This window comes from Choloepus didactylus, chromosome 4 (genome assembly GCF_015220235.1).
Source record: "Choloepus didactylus isolate mChoDid1 chromosome 4, mChoDid1.pri, whole genome shotgun sequence".
Lineage (NCBI taxonomy): Eukaryota > Metazoa > Chordata > Mammalia > Pilosa > Megalonychidae > Choloepus > Choloepus didactylus.
Window position 1 is genome coordinate 115,979,485 of NC_051310.1, and position 22,514 is coordinate 116,001,998.

Genomic DNA, 22,514 nt, shown 5'->3' on the forward strand with positions numbered 1-22,514 from the left:
TTTTAATATGTGCAGTTAGATTGTATGTTCCTTGGGGACAAATATCCCCAGCCTCATTCTTTTCCATCCTTTTTGAGTATCTAAGCACAGTGCTCTGTGCATGGTAAGCCCAAAATATTGTAAACTCCATCTCTGATTTTGCTCAAGCACTGAAATACATATGGATCTAGCAGGTAGAAGCACAATTTACAGTGATCCACGCTTATGTGACAAGTGCCACCTACAAATTATTGAGTCTTAGAGGCAGAATCTGCTCAGGGCTCATGATCTATTATGGTCACCTTAAATGAGTAATCCCTAGTCTTCCTACTGAGACTGGAACCACAGGCTAGCTGAGTGGTTCCTTTTCCTTTTCCATGGAAGATTTCTCATGTTTAATGGGGCAATCCCCTTATTCCTACTAAATACCAAACAAAATTAGATTAGAAACACACTTTCAATGTGGAAGGCTCAGTAATTGTACATGAATCTGGGCTATTGCCTGAGGAAGATGTGCCTCGTCCACTGGCTTACAGGGTATGAGCAAAGAGCCCTCCATCTTTGAGGATATTTCAACCAATAATACAATCAATACAAACCTGGAATAGCCTTATTTCAAATCGGAGTAAACAGGCAGAAGATGAGTTTGAGATCCAGGTCATATCAATTCCCCAAGTATTCTGTCTGATGGCAAAGGCTGAGCACGACCCTCTGCTGCACTGTCTCCTCACCAAGGTGGAAACTTGAAAGGACTCTTTAGGTTATTCAGGGTCACTGGGCAGAAACTAAATCGTACTCTTTCTCAACAGATGCTCATCTTCAAACACAATTATATAATGTTTTATAAATTCACTATTTTATAATTACTTACTAGGTTTTCCAAAGTGATCAGGTTCTTTGAGGACTCTCCTTTGCTTGGTTTAAGATGCCTCAAGGAACTTCTCTGCACCACACGGCCTCCAAACACACGTAAATAAAATAGGCCTAATGAATTTTAAGTTACATAGGAAAGGCTTTCTCTTTGAAAGAAGTCTTTGAACTGATTAATCATAATAAAGAATAGAATGTCCATCCAAGTTCTCTATGAGACAAAAATTGTAATAATAGACACCAACTGATAGGCTATCCAAAGAAGAGGAAACTTGAGAAACAGTAGTGCCAAACAATCTTTTTATTGTTCACTGAAAAACACAGGTCTGGAAAGATTCTATGTCATCATGTATTGAATGCAAGGTCTGATATTGCAAATATATATGACATAATAGTATAATTTATATAAAACATTACATATTTTACATAGAGATAGTACCTGCCTCTAAAATCTGCAGAATGAAGTAAAGTGCCTTATTAAATGAGAAATATAAACATTGCAATTATAAACAAAATACTCTAAGCAAAACACTTTAAAATTGTTTTGTTGTGACATCTAACTTGTCTACCTGGAGTTAGGAATGGTGGGGCCCAGAAAAAATGTAGCTAACAAAAAGTCAGCACTCTCAAGGAGCTCTTTCCGGAGAGGCCAGCTGCTGATGCCCGCCATGGGCGGCACCCTTGCTGGGTGGCCAGTGAGACGTTGCTGGACCCCTCAGGCCTGTGCTGACAGCTGCTAATCCCTGACTTGTGGCTACGGCAATGCGAGTGTATTCAAGAGTACTAGTAAGGAGAAAGCTTCTGTCACCACTGCTTACACAGTGTCAATTCTATGCATAAGAACAGCTAGCATTTTGGATGTGACTCTGCTCCTCTCAGCAAGCATTAAAATGCACTTAGGTATAAAAATATTCACCCTGGGAACACAGACCATTTCTGATGCGGTCTGCAGGTATCATGACGTATTCCTTTCATTAAGACTATCTAAGAGACTGCTACTACTTTGGTGCCAGTCAGGAAGGCCAGGAGAGAGGTAATAAAACTTTTCCAGTTATTACCACTAATTCTAATGAATTAAAGATAAGTACAGCTTTTATTAGAGAGCAGCAAAATCAATCTCTATCTTTCACATGGTAACATATTCAAGCACTGCAACAGTATTCACAATTCCAAGGTCAACCTGAATTATACCCACATTTCCCTCCAATGGTAGGATTTTTCCTGAGAAAATCCTACCTGAAGGAGGGCACACATCAATGCCATCTCTTCTTCTCCACATAGTATTATCAGGGCTCAGAAAACTCATTATAGATAACAAATGCAAACAAGAACAATGGACAACATCATCAACAACAACATGTCAATATATATGCAGCAACAGAGGAAGACTATACCTCCCCCTGGGCTTCCTTGGCATGTGGCAAAGCAAGGCTATTTCAAACAACAGTGCCTGAGCTCATATTCTAAGAGAAATAAGAGTTACAAAGTTCCTTTATTCATGGGTAATCAAAGATTATCCAATAACAATTTCTTGAACTAAAACAACAGTCTCACCATCAAAGAAATTTTTCTTCTCACCTGAGAAGCTTCTACAAATGAGATTGTGCAATATCCTAGCTTCTTAAACTATTACTATACAGAGGATATCCTTAGAGCTCAATTAATATGAGTAATATTAATATTCTCAGATTTTCTACACTTTACAAATCAACAGATATTTTATTAGACTATTCATTTAAGAGATTTATAAGTCAATAGTAATAACCTACTATACATTTTTCTTATTCTGTTCATCAAAGAACACTACATTCCAATAAGAATAAATCCCAGTTCAATGGGTATTTTATTTCCCTTGACTCTGCATGGTAAATTGAACTCTTCAGTCTCTATGTTTTTGACTCTTTAAGGAAAATCTTGCAGAAAGCTGGAAAATTACATACTCCAGCAGAAGCACTGGCATTACTGCTGATGTAAACTTTAGGGGAATACCTATAATTGTTTATGAGACTTTTCACAGCCTTCCTTGAAGCCCTACTCCTCTTGAATCCCCTGACTGAGATCTTCTAATAATTTAAACATGGAGTAGGATGGCATGTAAGGTTATAGTCCCTGGAAATGACATGGGCCAGCCCAAAATACTGGCCACATTTTTGTTTTAAACATGTTCATATTCTTCCCACCAAAGTATTGCCAAATCCATCCACCTATCATGTCACTTTATCATAAGGACTCAAACTCTCATTGCTGCACCTATTTCTTTTGGATGTTCTACTGCACATACAAGATTCACTGATGTATCACTTTAATGTGTAGGTAATTTCAATTTCATACTATGAGCTCCCCCAAAGCCATCCACTGAGAACTATTTCTAGTAGTAAAGGTACAATTCACTAGCATTTCTTCTTTATAAAGGAAATCCAGAGGGTTGTTTAGAAGTTGAATGAACAACTTGGGTACTTCCATAAAGGGAATGCTGTATGTATTACCAAAACCCAGAGAAGTTAACTAGATCTAAAGTTTATACACATTATGTAAAACATGAATTTGGCAAATAAGAAATATTACACTGCTCAATTTTGGGTGAAAAAAGCTGTTTAATATGACAAGAGCAAAAAAAGTGTCACAACTACCCTATTGGCTTCTTTCAGCATGCTTTTGGCTAAACTCGCACCAACTCCAGTGAAATCTGTCCCAGGACACAACATTAAGCTCCTTGCACAGATGCCCAGAGATATAATAATGGGCTCCAGCTCAACTAGTCCAGCAGTCAGTATTCAGGTGTTAAACACTGCAACAGATGGCCTAGAGCAAAGCTCATGAAAAACATTTAATGAAGGAAAAACTTAAAAAGTTGTACAAAAATTACTGATTTTGTATTAGCTTCCCAGGAAGTCAAGAAGTAATAGTTTTTAGTAAAAGAAATTGAATCTATGCTTAAAAACAATGCAATGTCACAAAATGCAAAGACAATGGGAAAAACCTCAGGAAAATACAGCTTATTAATTAATTAATATCTTCTTTTGGCTAAATTATCATAGGGAATCAGTGCAATTTATTATCACATGTAGAAACTCAGCCCACCATGTTCTTTCTCATAAACATGGTGCTAGTGACACATATGAAAAAGATCACAGAGATGATAGCCCTTTCAGCCTTTTTGTGACTTCAGAACTTAAAAAGACAAAGGCTAACCAGGATTTGTCCTTAAGATATTTACTTGCTCAGCCAGAGTTAGGAGAAAGCTAAGAATCTGATTCTTATTTATTTATGATGTTCTTAGGAAGTTCCCACTTATGGATAATCATCCAACAATGATTCTCAACTTGGATGCCCATTGGAATCACTCGGGAAGCTTTTAAAAAATACCAAATGCCCAGACCAATTAAAGCTGGAGGGTAGATCCCAGAAATTGGTACTCTTTATGTTCCCCAGGTGATTTTAATGTGCAGCCAGGATTGCCCCCACTGACTTACACCTTTTGGAGAGCTGTTTAATGAAACCCATGTGAATAGGACTCATATCTAGATAGTTGTGGTTTTTTTCCCCTAAATTCCACCAGAAAAAGGAATTTTTAGAAAAAGGCAGAGTGTTGCTGCTTCTAAAGATAGCCTGCTGCTTGGGAGGTGCTGGTTCCCAGAGGTTATCTGGAGCGCTGGTTGAAAAGGAGGAAGTCCTTGTCTTGGCAGAGCAGGCACAGTTTCAGGCTTCGGCAGGTGCCTCCAGCAACGAAGAATGCCCAGATACCCATGAGCACCAAGATTATATATGCGGACACCAGACTTATTACATAATAAGGGCTTAAGAAGGTCTGCAAAGGAAAAATAAATCAAATAATAATAGCAAACTTATTAAACATGTAGCAAAGTATGGCAGACTTTCAATAGCTGGGGTCTGTTTCACCAAACATAAGATGCATGTCATGTCAAGGAGCACTAGGATCCAAAAGAACATATATAATTAACCCAGTCAACACACACCACCCCTTAGATTCTGTGCTGTACTCAAATGGCAACCCTAACATGTAGTCAGAAAGCCAGAACCTAATGGAATACCCAGGAGAGGATACATGCTGTTTAACCAGAGTCCTGGTTTAAATTCATTTCTGTGACAATTAAATTGGGTCTTAGAATTTACAACAAAGTGAGACAAGTCCAAGTTACTCTAGGTAATGGGCTATATTCTTGGTATTCAATGAGACAAGAGGAAATAGCATCTCTTTTTCATCTGCACAATTGCTGCAGGTTCTAAAAGTTTATTCATTTAAAAAATACCGATTGAATGGCAGCTATGTACCAGGTACTGTGTAGATGCTGGGAACACAAAAGTGAAAACCAAAGTCCCTACCCTAATGGAGCACATATGCTAGTAAGGGAGGCAGTTAATGAACAGAGAAACAAATAAATAAATAATTACAAATTGTGATGAATGCTAGGACAGAATAATTGTGATGATGCTAGGATGCTAGATAGGAACAAGGGAGCTACTTAGGATGGTTAAGGAAGGTCTGAAGGAAGTGGCATTTAAGCTGAGATATACTGGAGGAGGACTGAGCTGTGTGAAGGGGGGTGGGAGGCAATGACAGAACAAACCAAGAGAGGAGGACGAACCGAGGAGGGAAAAGAGCTCAGGATAACTGTGAACCTGGGAAGAGTCAACATTAAGGAAGTATTGGTGATTGAGGGAGCAATGATCAAGAGGTGCAGAGGGGAAGACAGATGCCAACTAGGTAATGTGTTGTAGCTCGATGTAAGGAGTGCAGATTTTACTCTGAGAGCAATGGAGGGCCACAGAACGGTTTTAGGTAAGGGAGCTGAGCGACCTGATTTCTATTTTTAAAACTGTAGAGAGTGGATTAAATGAGGCTACAGTGAAAACAGGGAGACTACTTAGAAAGATTTGTATTAGATGAGAGTACAAGATGGTGACTTATATCAGAGGGGTTGGAAATGAAGAGAGTGGATGATATGAACTGAAGGACTTTCTGCAGGACCGAATAAGAGGGAAAAGGAGAAGAATGACTTTCACATTTCTGACTTTAGGTAAATGGTGGTGCCATTTAATGAACTAAGAAAGACTTGAGGAAAACCAAGTTTAAAAGATTTGGGGAAACACCAATCTTGGAGTGATGAGTAGAAATAAAGTCCAAAGTGGACATGTTAAGAGTGATATGTTCATAACCACATGGATAATTATAAATGCCAGTAGTATCATATTGTATTTTTGGCATGTAACTACACTTTACTTTTTACAGCATCTAAAAGCAAATGCATAAAAATAATGATAAATCTACAGTTTTGGACATATGATATATAAAGATATGATCTGTAACAAGAAAAACAAAAAGGTAGAAGAGGCAGAGGACACAGTTTGTGTATGTTATTGAAGGTTAAATTGCTTTCATATCGAATAAGGCTGTTATAGATTTAGGATGTTAAATTTAAGCCCCACAGTAACCACAAAGAAAATATACAAAAAATATACACAGAAGGAAAAGAGGGGGACTCAAAATGGTTTACTACCAAAGAGAAAATAAAACCAAAGTAGGCAGTAATGGAAGAATTGAGGGACAAAAAAGGTATAAAACTTACAAAAACCAAATAGCAAATTGGAAAAACAAAGTCCTTCATTATCAGTCATTACTTTGAAATAAAAATGGATTAAACTCTCCAGTCAAAAGGCAGAGATCGATCGACAGAAGACAGAATGGATAAAAAAGCATGATCCAACTAGGCTGTTTACAAGACACTTGTCTTAAAGACACAAATAGGCTGAAAGTGAAAGGATGGAAAAAAATTTCATGCTAATAGTCACCAAAAGATAGCTGGGACAGCTATACTAACATCAGATAAAATAGACGAAATAAAAAACTGTTACAAAGAAGGAGGGACAAAGGATACTATATACTGATATGGAGTCAATTTCACAAGATGATATGACAATTATAAATATATATACACCTAACAGCAGAGCATCAAAATATATGAAGCATATGCTGGCAGATTTGAAGGGAGAAATAGATGGTTCTACAATAGTAGGAGACTTCAACAGACCCCTTTCAATAATGGACAGAACATCTAGAAAGAAGATCAAGAAAGAATAGAAGACTTGAATGATACTATAAACCATCTAGACATAACAGACATACATATAGAACACTTCACCCAACAACAGAAGAATACACATTCTTCTTTAGTACACATTCTTTGGAATAGACCATGGATTAGGTCACAAAACAAGTCTCAATGAATTTAAAAAGACTGAAATCACAGTGTATCTTCTCTGACCACCATGGAATGAAGCCAGAGATATGTAACACAGATAGAACTGGAAAATTCACAAATATGTGGAAATTAAACAATACACTCTTTCTAAAACTTTTTCTGTTGAAATAATTTCAAATTTACAAGACAGTTGTAAAAATAATACAAAACCCATGTGGAGAACTCCAACAAACTCCCCACCAAGATACCAAGGATCTACCAACTTTTAACATTCTGCCATATTTGCCATATCATTCAATCTATCCATCTACCTATTTTCTAAACCTTTGAGAGTATGTTCTATATATTGTGCTTCTTGAACACTTATTATTTCCATAAACAGTACATTCTTAAACAACCAATGGGTCAAAGATGAAATCACAAGGGATATTAGGATAAATCTTGAAGCAAATGAAAACAAAAACATAAACATACCAAAACTTATGGGATGCAGTAAAAGCAGTGCTCAGAGGGGAATTTACAGCTCTAAATGCTTACATTAAAAAAGAATAAAGATTTCAAATCAGTGACTTAACCTCACATTTGGAGGAAATAGAAAAAGAAGAGCAAATTAAACCCAAAGTAAGCAGAAGGAAGGAAATAAAGTGTGGAGATAAATGAAATAGAAAATTAAAAAAAAATAGAATCAATGAAACCTAAAGCTTTTTTTTTCTGCAAGTATCAATAAAATTTACAAATCTTTAGCTAGACTGACAAAAAAGAAAGAGGATGTCAGTACCTACACTCAGAAATGAAAGAGGGGACATTACTACCGACTCATAGACATAAAAAGGATTATAAAAGGAAACTATAAACAATTGTTTGCCAACAAAGAAGATAACCTAGATGAAACAGACAAGTTCCCAGAAGCACATTGTTGGGGACTGAATCATGTCTCTCACAAAAGGCATGGTCAGATCCCAATCTCTAGTTCTGGGGGAGTGAACCCATTTGTAAGTGGGACCTTTGAAAGTGTTAATAGTTGAGCTGTGCCCAAACTGAATGAGGGGGTCCTTAATCCAATATGGCTGAGGTCCTTAAAGGCAAAAGAAAATGGCAAGGGAAGAGAAGACACAGGAAGCAATCATAAGCTGGAGGGCGATGGGAACTGGAAGAGAAAAAAGAAACCACCATCATGTGCACTACCAATACATTCCTGGTGTTAAGCCAACTCATTGTGTGGTATTTGTTTTAGCAGCTAGGAAATAAAAACACACACAAACTACCTACATTGACTTAGGAGGAAACAGAAGATCTCAGCAGACCAATAACAAATAGAGATAATCAAAAACCTCAAAACAAATAAAAACCCAGCTACACTGTGAATTGTACCAAACATTCCAAGAATTAACACTAATTCAGTTCAAAGGCTTCCAAAAATTTGAAGAGTGAATACTTCCTAACTCATTCTATGAGGCCAGCATCACCCTAATACCAAAGCCAGATAAAGATATCACAGAAAGAGAAAATTACACATCAATATCCCTTTTGAACATAGATGCAAAAATTCTCAACAAACTACTAGCAAAACTAATCCAACAACACATTAAAAGAAATTTATACCACAATTGAATAGGATTTATCCTAGGAATGCAAGGGTGGTTCAACATGTGACAATCTATCACTATGATACACCACATTAATAGAAAAAAGGGAAAAAAAGCAGATGCTCATCTTAATTTATGGAGAAAAGACATCTGGTAAAGTCCAGCACCCCTTCTTAATAAAAACTCTCAGAAAACTAAGTATAGAAGGAAACTTCCTCAACATGATAAAGGGCACATATAAAAAACCCAGAACTAACACTTTACTCAATGGTGAAAGACTGAAAGCCTTCTCCATAATGTCAGAACAAGACAAGGATACCCACTGTCACTACTATTATTCAACATTGTACTGGAAGTTCAAACCAGAGCAGTTAGGCAAGGAAAAGAAATAAAAGGCATGCAAATTAAAAAAGAAGAATAAAACTTATGACAGGATCCTACAGACAGAAATTACTGAAAAATCCACAACAAGGCTACTAGGGCTCATACACAAATTCAGTAAAGCAATGGAGTACAAGGTCAACACACAAAAATCAGTGTTTCTAGACACTAGCAATGAACAATCTGAAAAGGAAATCAAGAAAAATATTCCATTTACAATAGTAACTAAAAGAATGAAAAATCTAACAAAGGATATAAAGGACTTGTACACAGAAAACTACAAGACTTTGCTAAAACAGATAAATTTTAAAAGACCTAAATTTAAATGGAAAGACATTCCATGTTCATGGATTGGATTGGAAGACTAAAAATAGGTAAGATGTGAATTCTACCCAAAGCAATTTACAGATTCAATGGAATCCCAATCAAAAATTACAGTAGCCTTTTTTGCAGAAATGGAAAAGCCAATCATAAAATTTATATGGAAACATAAAGGGTTCCAAACAGCCAAAGCCATCTTGAAATAGAAGAACGAAGTTGGAGGACTAACACTTCCTGATCTTTAAGCCTCAAGACAAAGCGACAGTAATTTAAAAAAAAATGGTTGGCACAAGGGCAGACATAAAGAACAGTGGAATTGAATTGAGAATTCAGAAATCAACCCTCACATTTATGGCCAACCGATTTTTGACAAAGGTTCCAAGTCCCTTGTCTCAATGGGAAAAGAATACTCTCTTCAACAAACAGTGCTGGGAAAACCAAATGTCCATGTGCAAAAGAATGAAGGTGGACCCTCACCTTACACCATATTAAAAAAGTCAACTCAAAATGGATCATAAACATAAATATAAGAACCAGAACTATAAAACTCCTAGAAGAAAACATAGGGAAGCATCTTCAGGACCTTGTGTTAGGCAATGATTTCTTAGACTTCATACCCAAAGCACAAGCAATAAAAGAAAAAAATAGACAAATGGGCCTCAACAAAATTAAAAACTTTTGCACATCAAAGGACTTTATCATGAAAGTAAAAAGACAACCTATTCAATGGGAGGAAATATTTGGAAACCACATATCTGATAAGGGCTTACTATCCAGAATATATACCAGGGGGCAAGATGGCGGAGTGGTGAGGAGCAGAATTTTGTCTCTCCCCTAGAACAGCTGGCAATTACCCAAGAACTATATGAAACAGTGTTTTCGGGGTCTCCAGTAACCAGTCACACATTGGATACAAGTTTGGAATTGGAGGAAAAGCTGAGATCGCAGCGAACATTGCTTCAGTCAGCCATGCCCCCGACAGGATCAGAGTCACCAGGAGAACTAAAGGCTCCACACCTCCTTACACTGGTGGGGGAGCTGCGGGCTGGCCAGCGCCACCTGCTGGACAGGAGAGGAAAAGCACCAATTCTAAAGGCCTCATAGGAGGGTCTCATTCTCAGGAAAACTCCATACCCTCCCACTGAGACCTGGGCCTCACTAGACTGGGAAAATCTGACTAGGGTCGACCATATCTGAGGAGACCCACTCACAAAAAGGTTACATAGAGGCAGAGCAAGAAACAGAAAAAACAAGAGGGGAAAAATTCTGATCAACTAAATACAATATAAGTTAGAGGTCTAGAATAAGCTGAACTGAATAACAGAGGCCAGAAAACAAAGACAACCAACAAGAAAACCACTAGGTAAAAGACAGAAAACAAGCTCCAAAATAAACTAATCAAGAGAATCAGATGCCTAGACAACTTAAGATAACAAGCCATACCAGGAAACACGAAAACACGGACCAACCAAAGGAACAAACTAATAGCTCAGCTGAGACACAGGAGTGGAGGCAACTAATGCTAAATAAATTTGATGAAATGAAGGAAGATATAGCAAAAGAGCTGAAGGATATAAAGAAGACACTGGCTGACCATAAAGAAGAATTCATAAACTTAAAAAAACAAATGGCAGAACTCATGGGAATGAAGGCCACAATGGAGGAGATGAAAAACACAATGAAGGGACACAACAGTAGATTTGAACAGGCAGAAGAAAGGATCAGTGAACTGGAAGACAGGTCATTCGAATTCATACACACAAAAGAACAGATGGTGAAAAAAATGGAAAAATATGAGCAGGGTCTTAGGGAGCTGAGTGACAACATGAAACGCACAAATATACGTGTTATGGGTATCCCAGAAGGAGAAGAGAGGGGAAAAGGGGCAGAAAGAGTAATAGAAGACATATTCACTGAAAATTTCCCAACTCTTATAAAAGACAGAAAATTAGAGATTCAAGAAGTACAACGTACCCCAAATAGAATAGATCCCAATAGACCTACTCCAAGACACTTACTGGTTAGTTTGTCCAATGTCAAAGACAAAGAGAGGATTCTGAAAGCAGCAAGAGAAAAGCAATCCATCACATACAAGGGAAAGTCAATAAGACTATGTACAGATTTCTCTGCAGAAACCATGGAGGCAAGACAGTGGCATGATATATTTAAGATACTGAAAGAGAAAACTGCCAACCAAGAATTCTATACCCAGCAAAACTTTCCTTCAAAAATGAGGGAGAGATTAAAACATTTTCAGACAAACAGACACTGAGAGAGTTTGTGAATAAGAGACCAGCACTACAAGAAATACTAAAGGGAGTGCTACAGGCTGATAGGAAAAGACAGGAGAGAGAGAGTTGGAGAAGAGTGCAGAAATGAAGATTATCAGGAAAGGTAAAAGGAGAGGAAAAAATAAGATATGACATATAAATTCCAAAAAACAAAATGGTAGTAGAAAGTACTGCCCTTACAGTAATAACACTAAATGTAAATGGATTAAACTCCCCAATAAAAAGACACAGACTGGCAGAATGGATTAAAAAACAGGACCCATCTATATGCTGTCTACAAGAAACTCACTTTAGACACAAGGACAAACATAGACTGAAAGTGAAAGGTTGGAAAAAGATATTTCATGCAAACAACAACCAGAAAAAAGTGGGAGTAGCTGTATTAATATCAGACAAGTTAGACTTCAAAAGCGAAACAATTAAAAGAGACAAAGAAGGACACTATATATTAATAAAAGGGTCAATTCATCAAGAAAACATAACAGTCATAAATATTTATGCACCAAACCAGAATGCCCCAAAATTCATGAGGCAAACACTGCGATCACTGAAAGGAGAAATAGATACCTCTACAATAATAGTTGGAGACTTCAATACACTACTCTCATCAATGGATAGAACATCTAGACAGAGGATCACTAAAGAAACAGAGATGTTGAATTGTATGATAAATGAACTAGACTTGACAGACATTTATAGAACACTACATCCAACAACAGCAGGATACACTTTTTTCTCAAGTGCTCATGGAACATTCTCTAGGATAGACCACATGTCGGGTCACAAAGCAAGTCTCAACAAATTTAAAAATATTGATATTATACAAAACACTTTCTCAGACCACAATGGAATGAAGTTGGAAATAAATAAAAGGCAGAAGGTCATAAAATTCACAAACATATGGAGGCTAAACAACACCCTCTTAGAAAACCAGTGGGTAAAGGAAGAAATTACAAGAGAAATTAGTAAATACCTCGAGGCAAATGACAATAAAAACACAACTTATCAAAACTTATGGGATGCAGAATATATACCAAAATCCCACAACTGAACAATAAAAAAACATATGATTAATTTTTAAAATGGCAAAAGACTTGAATAGACATTTCTCCAAGGAAGACAGACAAATGGCCAAAAAGCACATGTAAAGATATTCAACGTCAGTAGTTATTAGGGAAATGCAAATAAAAACCACAATGAGGTACACCATTTCACACCCAGTAGAATGGCTACTATTAAAAAAAAAAAAAAGGTAAGTGTTGGAAAGGATGTGAAGAATTAGGAACACTCATTCATTGTCGGTAGGAATGTTAAATTGTGCAGCTACTGCAGAAGACAGTTTGGTGGTTCCTTAGAAAGTTAAATATAGAATTACCATATGACCCAGCAATCCCACTTCTAGGTATACATCCAAAAGAATTGAAAGCAGGGACTCAGATATTTGCACGCTGATATTCATAGCAGCATTATTCACAATTGCCAATGAATGGTTAAAAAATGTGGTATAAACATTCAGTGGAATATTATTCAGCTGTAAAAAGGAATGAAATTCTGATACATGCAACAACATGAATGAACCTTGAAGACATCATATTGAGTGAAATAAGCCAGACACAAAAGGAGAAGTACTATATATGATCTCACTGATGTGAAATAATTAGAATACGCAAACTCACAGAGTCAGAAACTGGAATATAGGTTACCAGGTGCCAGGATAGGGGCAGGGAATGGGGAGTTAATGTTTAAATTGTATATAGTTTTTATTTGGGTTGATCATAAACTTTTGGTAATGATTGGTGGTGACAGTAACACAAAATTGCAAACATAATTAACAGCACTGAATTATATATGTAAATGTGGTTAAAAGGGGGAAATTTTAGGTTGTATATATCTTACTAAAATAAAAATTAAAAAGAAAACAAACATAGAACTGTACAACACAGTGATCCCTATTGTAAAGGATGGACTATAGTTAACAGTGCAATTATAAAAATGTTTTGTGAATTGTAACAATATACCACACGAATGCAAGGTGTTTATAATAGGGTGGTATATGGGAACTCTGTATTTTATGCATGATTTTTCTGTAAACTTAACAATTTCTCTAAAAAAAAAAACCATTTGGAAGGGTAAGGGGTTCTGAAAACCCAAAACTATCTTTAAAAAGAAATATAAAGTTGAAAGACTCACACTTACCTATTTTAAAACTTATTACAAAGCTATAGTAATCAAAACAGCATGGTACTAGCACAACAACAGACATATAGACCTACAGAATAGAACTGACAGTTTAGAAATAAACCCTCAAATCTATGCAACAGATTTTTTACAAGGGTACCAAATCCCTCATCTCAATGGGAAAAGAATAGTCTCTTCAATCATTGGTGCTGGGAAAAGTGGATTCCACATGTGAAAGAATGAAATTGGATCCCTACCTCATACCACATAAAAAAATTAACTCAAAATGGATCAAATAGCTAAATATAAGTACCAAAACATCATTGTCAGTACCTTGTATTAGGCAATGGTTTCTTAGGCATGACATAAAAAGCAAGAGCAACAAAAAAAAAAAACATAAATTGCACTTCACCGAAATGAAAAAACTTTCATGCATCAAAGGACATTATCCAAAAAGTAAAAACACAATCTACAGAATAGGAGAAAATATTTGGAAATCATATATCTGATAAGGGTTTAATCTCCAGAACATATAAAGAACTCCTACACCTCAACAACTAAAAGACAAACAATTTAAAAATGGGCAAAGGACTTGAATAAACATTTCTCCAAAGAAGATATATATAAATGGCCAATATGCACATGAAAAGATGCTCAGCATCACTAGCCATTAGGGAAATTCAAATCAAAACCACAATGAGATACCATTTCACATCCATTAGAATGGCTATTGCTTAAAAAATGGAAAATAAGTGTTGGAGAGGATGTGGAGAAATAGGAACCCTTGTATTATTGTTGGTATAAAATGGTACAGACACTGTTGAAAACTGTCTGGCATTTCCTCAGAAAGTTAAGTATAGAATTACCATATGACCTGGCAATCCCACTTCTGCATGAGAATAGAAAGCAAGGACCTAAACAGATATTTTCACACTGATGTTTATAGTAGCATTATTCACAACTGCCAAAAGGTAGAAGCATCCCAAATGTCCATCAACAGAAGAATGGATAAACAAAATGTAGTGTATACATCCAGTGGAATATTACTCGGCTGTATAAAGGAATGAAGTTCTAATACATGCTACAACATGTATAAACCATGAAGACCTCCTGTTGAGTGAAACAAGCCCTACATAAAAAGACAAATATTGTATGATCTCAGTTATATGAAATTATTAGAACATGTAAATTCATACTGTGAGAAATTAGAATACAGGTTACCATGGGCAGGGTAGGGGTGGGGAATGGGAATTTAATGCTCAATTGGTGTGGCATTTCCGTTTGGAGTAATGGATAGTGACTGATGGTAACACAACATTGTGAATGTATTTAACACCACTGCATTGTATACATGAAAGTGGCTAAAATTATTAATTTTAAACTATATAAATGTCACCAGAATAGAACTATACAACACAAAAGTGAAGCCCAATGTAAACTACAGACTGAAGTTAATAGTATAATAATATATTGTTTCATCAATTGTAACAAAGGTATCACACTAATGCATTATGTTAATAAAAGGGAAAACTGTGTGTATTTGTGTGTGAAGGTATATTGGAACTCTGTACTTTCAGCATAATTTCTCTGTAAACCTACAATTGCTCTAATAAAAAAATTTTTTTCAAGAGTGATATGTTCATGAGATTTCAATAGTGAGGTGTTGAGTAAGCAGATATTTGAATACAGGGCTCAGAAGAGAGGCCTGCAACAGAAAGTGAAATGCAGAAGCACAGCCTAACAGATGGTATCTAGAGACATAGCTATAAATGCGATTAAATACTGCTTAAAAGATATACCTAGTAAAGTTTTTTTTTAAACTTTATTTATTTTGAAAACCATTACTGTTATAATGCCAGTGAGGAGGGAGTGAAACAGGCACACTCATTATTGGTCAGAGTGAGTAAAAATGGTGCAACCTTCATGGAGAGTATTTTAGCAATTTTCATCAAGGACTTTAAAAATATTCATACCATTTCACCTTTTAATTCCACTCCTTAAAATCTACACAACATATGGGGGAAGTTTCGTACACAAAGATGTTCACGATAGCATTGTTTATGATAACCTACCTATGTTAGAAATAGTCGTGATCAACTAGCTAAGTAAATTATAATTTTTATGGATTGATATAAAGCTATTAAATGGATATTTTTAAAGGAAAACTGTTTAAGATGTGTTAAATAACATAAGCATAATGTAAGACTGTTTCAGGTTTGACTATACCCACTAAAAGAAAAACACATAGAAAAAAATACTTCATAAGACGTACACAAAAATTAGTAGTGTTGCCCTTCAGTGCTAAGACTTAGATGACTGACTGACTGAAGTCTTTTAAACTACTCTTTTGAGTTTTCTAATTTTCCCATGAGCTTGTACCGCACTTAGAGAGGAACCTACTATTTTAGAAGGAATTGAGTTCCAAAAAACAATTTTCAACATGGTGACAATACTCACCAGGGCTGACACTAGTAGATGGGTCAAGAGGACTACAAGAAGGGTGCACCACTGTTTCTTCTCACAGCCATCAAAAAATATAATACCCCAGAAGACGTGCAGCAAAATGATAACCAGAGTCATGAAAGCTGAAAGACAGTCAACAATTAGTGCCAGTCATATCTACTATAGACAACAAAGCCCACCGACCCCCATCACCATGCACAGGTTCTCTGGCTGCACCTCACTACTCAAGAGTTTAAATATTATCTCACATAAACAGGACCTTGACATGCATTTGCTCTAATGGTAACTTGGAAAGCAAAATTTCTGTAGAAAAGATCAGCTCTGCAGCAGCTTCTTATCTAGAATGTGAAATTAATAAACAAAAAGCCAACTTGGAGCTGGCTTAAAGCAGTTTCCCTGAGGGATGCAATACAACTATTTTGATATCTAACATGCTTTGCCCCCAGATTAGCATTCCACACTAATGAAGAGACTTTTCTCAATTAAAAGTAATATCTTCAGTTTAAAACAAGTTTCCTCACTAAAATTTCTCCTTGGATCATTTTTAAAAAGAACAGCCAGAGAATTAAATAAGATGATATTTAAAATTACAATAATTATCTAAGATTCTTCTTAAGCAATTTGATCAGCACACACAGGTTTCTCTGTGGAATACTGCCTGGGTGTGTTTGTGTGTGTGTGTCCTGGATAACATTCTTTATTTAAAGTGGGCAAGTTCCATATATTCTGCAAGTTTTAACATGAAGGAAAAAAAGGCATACAGATATCTCTTTTTGGCCCCTTAAGAAGACAGCATTAGCACCCACCAGACTGGCAAATATTTAAGGCTGACAATTCTCTTTCACACTGCTCATAAGAAAACAATCTAGCATTACCTAGTAAAGTTGAAATTTTATACTATTTCATACCAGCAATTCCACTTCTAGATCTCTACTCCGATGCAGTTATTTCTCAAATCAATAGATCACCTTCACCTGGGAACTTGTTAGGACTGCATTCTTCTACCCATCCCACACCTTCTAAATCAGAAGCAATGGGTGTGAGGACCCAGCAAATCTGTGTTTAAAGAAGCCCTCCAGGTGATTCTGATGCATGCTTAAGTGTTAGAAGCACTGCTCTAGAGAATCTCTTACACCTGTACACAAGGCGCTCTATAGAAGTGTTCATATTGGCATTGTTTGGAATAAAAAAACTGGAAACAACTTGAATGTCCACCATCACCAGAATGCATAAATAAGTTGTGGTATATTTACACAATGGAATACTATATGAGCTACAATATAATTGACTTCAGGAACATAGAATTGAGTGAAAAAAAACATTGTGGAAAAATGTTATATAAAGTCAAAACCATGCAAAACAATACTTTTTGAGGAAACAACTCTAACTAGAAATTTTTCAAAGAAACCCATGGGAGTAAGAAGTACAGAGTATAGCACATTCTTGCCTTGTCCCTGGCAACAGCATTCCCCTCCAGCCACCTCCTGCAGAAGGGGAGGACGAGATGGAAGAGGACACACAGGGGCCCCAAAGGTAATAATGATCTTCAACAGGCAGCTAGTTGCACAGATGTCTGCGGCAGCATCATTTTTTTGTATCATACCTGTTATTTTAGAAATACCATTTTGCTTTATATCATTTTGCTTTTACTCTATAGTTTTTAAAAATTGTTTTTTTTAAAGACCTGTTACAATGGATGGAAAGTGCACCCTTACATCTGGCAACAGCCAGCACCATCATTTCCGTAAATGATGGGAAATACTTTAAAGTAGACAAGGACCATCATTTTGAACTTTGGGGCTAAGGTAGACTAAACTAAAATGATGTATTTTAATCCCAGGGATGATCTTAGAAAGAGAGAATCCCTGGAGATAGATGCCTGGTGATAGAATAGAGTCTAGACCACCACCTGTACCCAGCGAGTTAGGCTCTCTCTGCCAGAAAGGACCAAGGCAGAAACTGAGATCTACACAGGCACAAGTGTACTTACTGATTGTTTTTTATTGTAAAGTGTTTACACACTAAAGTTTGTATAAAAACAAGATGTCAATCAAATGTCTAAAGAAAGCAATGACACCTTTAAGGTCAGTTTATTATTTGCCCTTATCTCTATGCATGACCATGAATTTTGAGACTGACCAATAATGCTGTTAGGTCAAGTCCTGAGCTTGGCTACTTGGAGAATGCCCTTACTTATTGAATTTCCAGTCCATTTTTGTCCAAAAGAGTATTATTCTCTTGTGAGCGTCAAACAAGCATTCTCAAGACAACATTAGCCCTCATCCTTCTTTCAATTCTAGGTCTATATTTCTATTTGCTAGGCTCTTTCCTGGTCAAAAGTCTTTGATGGATTCACTCTACTTCCCAAGTTGAAATCCAAACATCTCAGACTAACATTCAAGGTCATCCACAATCTAGATCCAAATAACCTCACAACTTTTCCTCTAATATTTAAATGCATCCTATCCCATATGGCAGGAAACCAGAACTCTTCTTTACCATACTTATACCTTACGTTCATGCCTCTGTTTTTTCTTTCCTTTTCCTTTTCTTTTCACAGACTGGAATATTAATCAGAAAACTAAACAATTCTATTAAGTACTGTACATCTGATTGTGACAACAGCAGCTGCCTAGTTTGATAAAGCATTTCCCCATCTAATACTCTTTTAAGTCCATTTCTTTTGGTAGAGAAGGTTTCAATATGACATATTTCTGAACAAAATATTTCAGTGTCATCTCTAAGAGGCAACATTTACCATTCAGTTCTTTTACCTTTCCTGAATATATGCAAAACTCTCTAGCACACAGATTGGTTGTTTCCTCATTTTCACACTTCTCCCTTTCTCTCCAGCTCCTGATATCTACTTTTCTCTGTCTAGGCAACGGATTCTAATTCAAGATTCTTGCCAGCATAGAAATTGCTATCAGCTAGCTTCCCACCCTCAACTTCAGCATTTCTATAACTAGACCAGAGAAAGCTAAGGGCTATGCTGGGTGGTGGCAGCAATAGGCAGAGGAGGGATTCCCAAAACCAGAGCTCAGCCTTAACTGCCCATAAGCAGGATATGAACACCAGTGGCTTTTGGCTTCTTTTTCCAAATAAGAGAAGGGTCTGGGGTGTCATGAGGTGGGAGTGACTGTACAGAAACTCTCTGAATTCTTGAGATGTCCCCAGTGACCTATCCCAAATAGGATTCAGGCCACAGTACTAGATTAATGTTTTTGAAAATGCCCTTCCCTAACAGGGATTTAACTTAAAATTTTTGCTTTAAAAAAAAATGTAAGAGAATCCTGTGACCTTATTTATTGTAATAAAGATGTATATATTACTTAAACAATATTCTCCACGATAAAAATACAGTTTGAAAACTACCTCATATTCATAGCTGTAAGAAAGGTATAGTACTATCTCTTGATACCAGCCAGATCATAAAAGAGATGCCCCATCCCTATGTATGCAGCATATGTGAAAAGGCTTTAGCCACAGTTCATCCTTCACTCACCACCAAAAAATACACAGTGGAGTTTAAAAGATATAGGAAGGACTTTTGCAAATGGGTTTGCTTCTGTCAACTTGAATGAACTTATATTGGTGAAATACCTTTTGAAATAACTATTAAGAAAAATCTTTTGGTCAGAAAAATAAGTATCTCAGTATCTAAGAATTCATCCTAAGGAGAAACAAAATTTATCATCCCCAGGACAAAGCCTTTTGTGACAGGTTGTCACGTGTCATCTACAGAGTCATATTAGAAATTGATCCAGCCTAGAGCGTTATGCTACATCTGAGAATCATCCAGGAGAGATGCCCTGTGGTTATTATGCATGTCGGAAAACTTTTAGTGATAATTCTCCCCTTATTAGAGGAGGAGACATAGAAGAGAAAGGTCTCCTGGAAGAAGTACACACAGCTTCTTTCAGACTTCCCTGCCAAGCCTTGAGGGGGTTTGGGGTACAAGAGCTAAAATGTATTTTACCTTTGTATTTTTAATATACACTTGTCACCATCCTGTATCAGTAGAGTTGGACTATTGAGGGCAGCCCTGTAAACATATATTGAAAGTATTCTTTGTTCCAAAACACTGTCTCTACCCTTGGGGAGCATAAGTCTCTGGAGAAATATGAAGGCCTGAGTCATGAAATAAGAATTTAGAATACTAAAAATATTGTCATCATATTTTATTTTATTTCATATCTAAGGAGAGAAGAAGCCACAAACAAACGGGCACATTTTACTGTGCCACTTAAGTCTCTTTAAGTCTTTGATTTTTTTTTTTATAAAAGCAAACCTTTCATGAGGTTTTGAACACCAAGCAATCTCTTTTTCTGGAATGTTGTATACTTGTTTATTTTTCACTTTCTCTGTGGCACGGGGATGCTCATGCAGCTGTGTGTCCCTACTAGCTAAGTCCTGATTCATTCTTGTGACTGGAACTTGTTAAGTCTCTTGAATTCTCTCAATAAGGATTTTACCGCAACTTTAGCAGTTTTTAAGTATTTCTAATTACTGGTTAAAAAAAAAAAAAAAAAAAACAAAAAAACCCAAGCCAATAAAATACCACGTAATAAGTTCATGAAAACAAACCTGGAGAAGGAATCTCATTGTTTCATCTTACAAAATACTGTCAAGAGTTGCTGTGAAGTGACTGGAATTTAACAAACAGACCAGGGTATAGACGTGTAGGTACGTACAGTTTGACAGTTATCACATGGACTTATTCCCTCGTTGATGACCATATGCGTAAGTTAACATCACCATTGTGGGCAGAATTCACTGTCTTGTTTTACCACATATCATTATTGTGCATGAGTCTCCCAGTGAGACAATATGCTCTAAATTTGTTTTTACAAGCGTGTTTATTAATAAAATTGTTTTTATAATGAAAAAAAAAAAAAAGATACCCTGAGAGCAATCTGAGTGACTACAGTTGTTTAAATAGCATTTATCATCTCATATTTACAAAACTATTCCTGGAGCACCTGAATCACTTAGTACCCGACTACAGAGGAAGATATTAGACAAATAATGACATAATCAGTTAATTACAACTGTGATGAATGCTGCCAAAGTACAGTACTGTCCAAGCATAGGTTGGGGCCTGTACTTTGTGTTCTCACTGTGGCATTTATCACACTTCACTGTAATTATCTGTTTATTTGTCTTTATCCCCTACTATGTATAGAGGTTTGGAGAGTGCCTGGGTTGTACTTTCATGGCTTTGTATAACTCCTAGTGAGTAAAACTATTTAATAATTATTTGTGGTATAAGTAGTTGAATGATAAAATGGACTTGTCCAAAATACTAATTTAATGAGCCAGGATTAGATTGGAACTTGGGACTCCAATTCCTATACTTTTGCTTCAATACAGCATTTCCATGAAACGGTTCTAATAAAAGTTAATGCTAGCCTACTATCCAACTTCAGAAAAAAAAGAATTAGCTTACAGGTACACATTATTTATAAACTATGCCTGCCTGCAACATGGAAACCTACGTACATGCAGGTCTCATATAAAGGACATCTTACTCTCACGCACTAACACATATGTACCTGAGTGACCCCATGTTTCTTAGATATTCTGATTACTATTTAAGTATTTGTAATGGCATATGTTAAACTAATAAATAAACTTACCAATTTAACTTAAAAATTAAAAATGAACTTGTGCCTAAAAATTGGTAACAGCAGCAGTTACAAACAATACATTAAAAATACCATAAATAAAAATATATACAAATTTGGGGTCATCAATTTAAAATGTAATAAAAATTAATTTCTGAAATATATGCCATGTTTACACTCCAAAGAATGATATTATAGCAAATAAACTATTGCCCACAATAAAATAACATTCTTTTCTTCCATTCTATAGGCATATATTCAAAGCATGGCCACTCTGCCATCCTAGCTTGGCTAAAGATATTAAACTATTCTTTTTTTTACTTTCCCCTTCAATTTAAAGAAAATAAAAACACAATCCTCAAATTGCTAGCATATCTTTCTTTTAATTTCTTCCAAAAGAAGTAAGCTGAAGTCAAAAAAACAGACTATCTCACTAAAGGAAGTAGCGCCATCTAGTGAAAGGAGCTGGCATAAAAATAAATTCCATTAGGAGGATGCCATCTGAGGACCAAAAGGAAAACTCCTTATTTAGCAGTGTAATAGATGGATTTAAGAAAATATAGAAAACTGGGCAGTCATATCCACTTGTAATTATAT

General features: G+C 36.2%; 1 protein-coding gene across 1 annotated transcript in view; it reads right to left on the reverse strand.

Annotated features, from left to right (window-relative positions):
- Positions 1-1,140: 1,140 nt before the first annotated feature.
- The window catches only part of APH1B (aph-1 homolog B, gamma-secretase subunit), a 33,193-nt gene continuing 11,819 nt past the window's right edge, over positions 1,141-22,514 (reverse strand). The window contains exons 5-6 of the mRNA XM_037833761.1: positions 16,285-16,412; positions 1,141-4,657 (exon numbers count right to left, since the gene is read on the reverse strand). Coding sequence (XP_037689689.1) covers positions 4,490-4,657; positions 16,285-16,412 — 296 coding nt within the window. The 3' untranslated portion in view covers positions 1,141-4,489. The remainder of the gene's footprint in view (positions 4,658-16,284; positions 16,413-22,514) is intronic.